Raw genomic sequence first — 2,616 nt, 5'->3', positions numbered from 1 at the left:
ATCCAGCGTTGCGACATATGCAAGGGAATATTACCGATGCCATAGTTCCCATAAACGGTGATTGGGCTTGAGGTGTGAAAGGCTGAGCGCTGGGAGATAGCTGTCCTGGCTTGGGGAGCAACGTTTGATGCGTAGATGGAACAATAGGCGAGAAACGATCCCCTGCGGCCACTTGAGCCAACTCATTCGTGGCGGACACTGGTTCGGCAACGCTGGGGAATGAAAACGTAGGCTTGAAAGTTCCGATAGTTCCTTTATCCGACTGCCAGCTCGTTGCATCATGCGTTTGAATTTCATCTTCATGATCACTAACAAACAGTCCATCTGACTCCATATTCTGTTTCGGATTTTGTTCCAATGTCAATTCGGATGGTAAAATGGATTGATCGATCATCCCGTGCCTGGAAGCTTGCAAAACGTTCATCCCAAGGATAAGCGACACTAGAGTCCTTCCACAACGCTTAGATTCGACGTACTCGTATGAAAATGTTTGTTGGGAGGATGGCTGGAAGGCTATTTTATAACCAATCATTGATGGTTCAAGTGGTTAAAGTAAGTCAGATTCACGTTCCTACAAGATCGATCAAATTGTTGGCGGATAAAATCACGCACCGACAGAATCAAGCGGAAATTGGCCCCAATTTAGATACATCTGCCCGTCAGCATTCGTCGCAAACTGGAGCCCTTGTTCCTCGCAAAAATCAATGGTTTGATTGTTATCGTCAAATGCCAGTGTTCCAGTAAGCTCGTCAACAGTCCACTCTTGGTTCTTGTGTTGTTGGGAAATAGGGTGTCGACAATACGCTTTCCATATCGATCGGATTGTCGTTTGCCGGACCTGGTTAAAATATATTTCTGCAATACACGCTAAGAGATACGGGACGCTAGGAGACTGAATAAGGCGGAAGAAACGCGCATAGAGGCCTTGGGCAATTGCGTTCGGCCTTTTCGCATCCAAGGTGCCTTGGTATTCCCAAGTATTCCCAGCTGCAGCAAACAATTCAAGTGCAACCTGAACCCGAGGTGACCGTAACAGTTCCCGAGGCCAGTTTTGTACTCGAGCTTCGAGATCGGGCCGCTGGTCGTGTATGGAGAACACAATGTAATAGGCTCGAAACTCGTCCTCGTTGGGAAACTTGATCAAATTTCGGTTGTCATCGTAGTAGTATAGGAGGGATAATAAGGTATTATTTAGCTGCTCTCGTTCTTGGTGGTGATCAAAGGGTTCCGAGTTTTCAGGACTGGACAGGAGATGGAGAGCTACGATGTGGAACCTGGCAATTCGTTCAAGGCACTTCACTGCAATTGAGACATCTTGGGCTTGAGTAAGTTGTTGAATAGATAAATCATTGCGAATTGAGCGTGTGCGATCCCAGAGAAATTTGTGAGTGGTAGCTAGAGTTTCGTCATCTTCTACAACATATCGTAGAAGATAATTCATCGTTTGGAGGAGGGTTTTTGGAGTCCTGATGTCTGAAGGTAACTGCTCGTCATAGCCAGCAGCAGATCTTCTGAATCTCTTAAGCATTTTAGCCTCAACTGTATGAGACACTCCAGATTCCTGATCGGTATACTATAGTCAACCCAGGTCAGCGTCTGGCAAAATTTGATGGGAAACGATGAAGAGCGTATAAAAAACCTTTTCACTCTTATCAACCATCTTTTGAACAATGCGTTCCACTCGTTCGAATTCGGGACACATTTCTGTACAAGTGCCTGTTGGAGTAATTGCACTTGTCAGGGATATTGGTTGATTCGGGTCAGCCATTTGTCCGGACTTCACGGCTTCTGTGCGCTGCTTAGCACGGTCAAGTTTCAACTAGAGAGCCCATGATCGATTAGCCGTGGGCACTCCAATTTGGAGAAGCCAAATCATCAAAACAAGAAATTACCTGCTCATAGCGAGTATTATAATCCTGCGGCTTTCCGGATTTTGCGCTTCCACCTGAGAATTTGGCACTTTGCCTCCGTGGATCTCTTGAGCGGTCAGTGAAGGGCCCATTCGTATTCGTGATTGAGCCGAATGGAGATGAAGGTCGTAATGACTGTCCACTCGAAGTCCCCGATCGCGAGCCGAATACCGGAGGAGCCTTTATACCATTTTCTTGGCCGCCGTTGGATCGAGATCCATTATCTAGGTTTCTCCTTTCAGCCCCTAAACCATTACAAACTTAGCACTGAATGTGACTCGTCTAGCTTGCCATTGTCATTACCTCGGAATGGCCCTGCATTTGACCTGCCTGATGCACCGGTTGGATGCGCAGAACTACCTGATATATCGCCCCGCCTCCCACGTCCGCCTCGAGGCCCACCGCGGCTGGGTGCACGAGTTTTAGCACCTCGTGCACTATCATCAGTGCTAGGTGCAGGTTGCGATCCTCCAGAGCTGCCTCTCCATACGCGACCGCGAGAAGATGATGGACCAGTGGAGCCTCGTTTGGAACCAGCAGGGCCTGACAGCAAGGAGCCTCTCCACGTAACTGACATCGCGTACACTCTCGTCAAGGCCAAGATATCTGTTGTGTCATATATTCATGATATAGAGAGAAAATAAAAAATGGTCGCGTTAGGGGCAGAAGGGGGAATCGATCAAGGAGGCGTGTGAGGGGCAGGGTC

At 47.9% G+C, this 2,616-nt stretch overlaps 1 protein-coding gene across 1 annotated transcript; it reads right to left on the bottom strand.

Moving 5' to 3' along the window:
* Positions 1-308: 308 nt before the first annotated feature.
* Positions 309-2,487, bottom strand: HCAG_02990 (conserved hypothetical protein; the record flags this gene model as incomplete). The annotated part of the gene is made up of 6 exons (XM_001542769.1): positions 309-441; positions 477-513; positions 613-1,573; positions 1,640-1,819; positions 1,893-2,134; positions 2,172-2,487. The coding sequence occupies 6 exons, from the start codon at positions 2,485-2,487 to the stop codon at positions 309-311; spliced, it is 1,869 nt and encodes a 622-aa protein (XP_001542819.1).
* Positions 2,488-2,616: the final 129 nt, after the last annotated feature.

Source organism: Histoplasma capsulatum, genomic scaffold (genome assembly GCF_000149585.1).
Source record: "Histoplasma capsulatum NAm1 scaffold_2 genomic scaffold, whole genome shotgun sequence".
NCBI classification, from domain to species: domain Eukaryota; kingdom Fungi; phylum Ascomycota; class Eurotiomycetes; order Onygenales; family Ajellomycetaceae; genus Histoplasma; species Histoplasma mississippiense.
The sequence above is the reverse complement of the archived record's forward strand: the minus strand, read 5'-3'. Positions and strand labels throughout refer to the sequence as shown.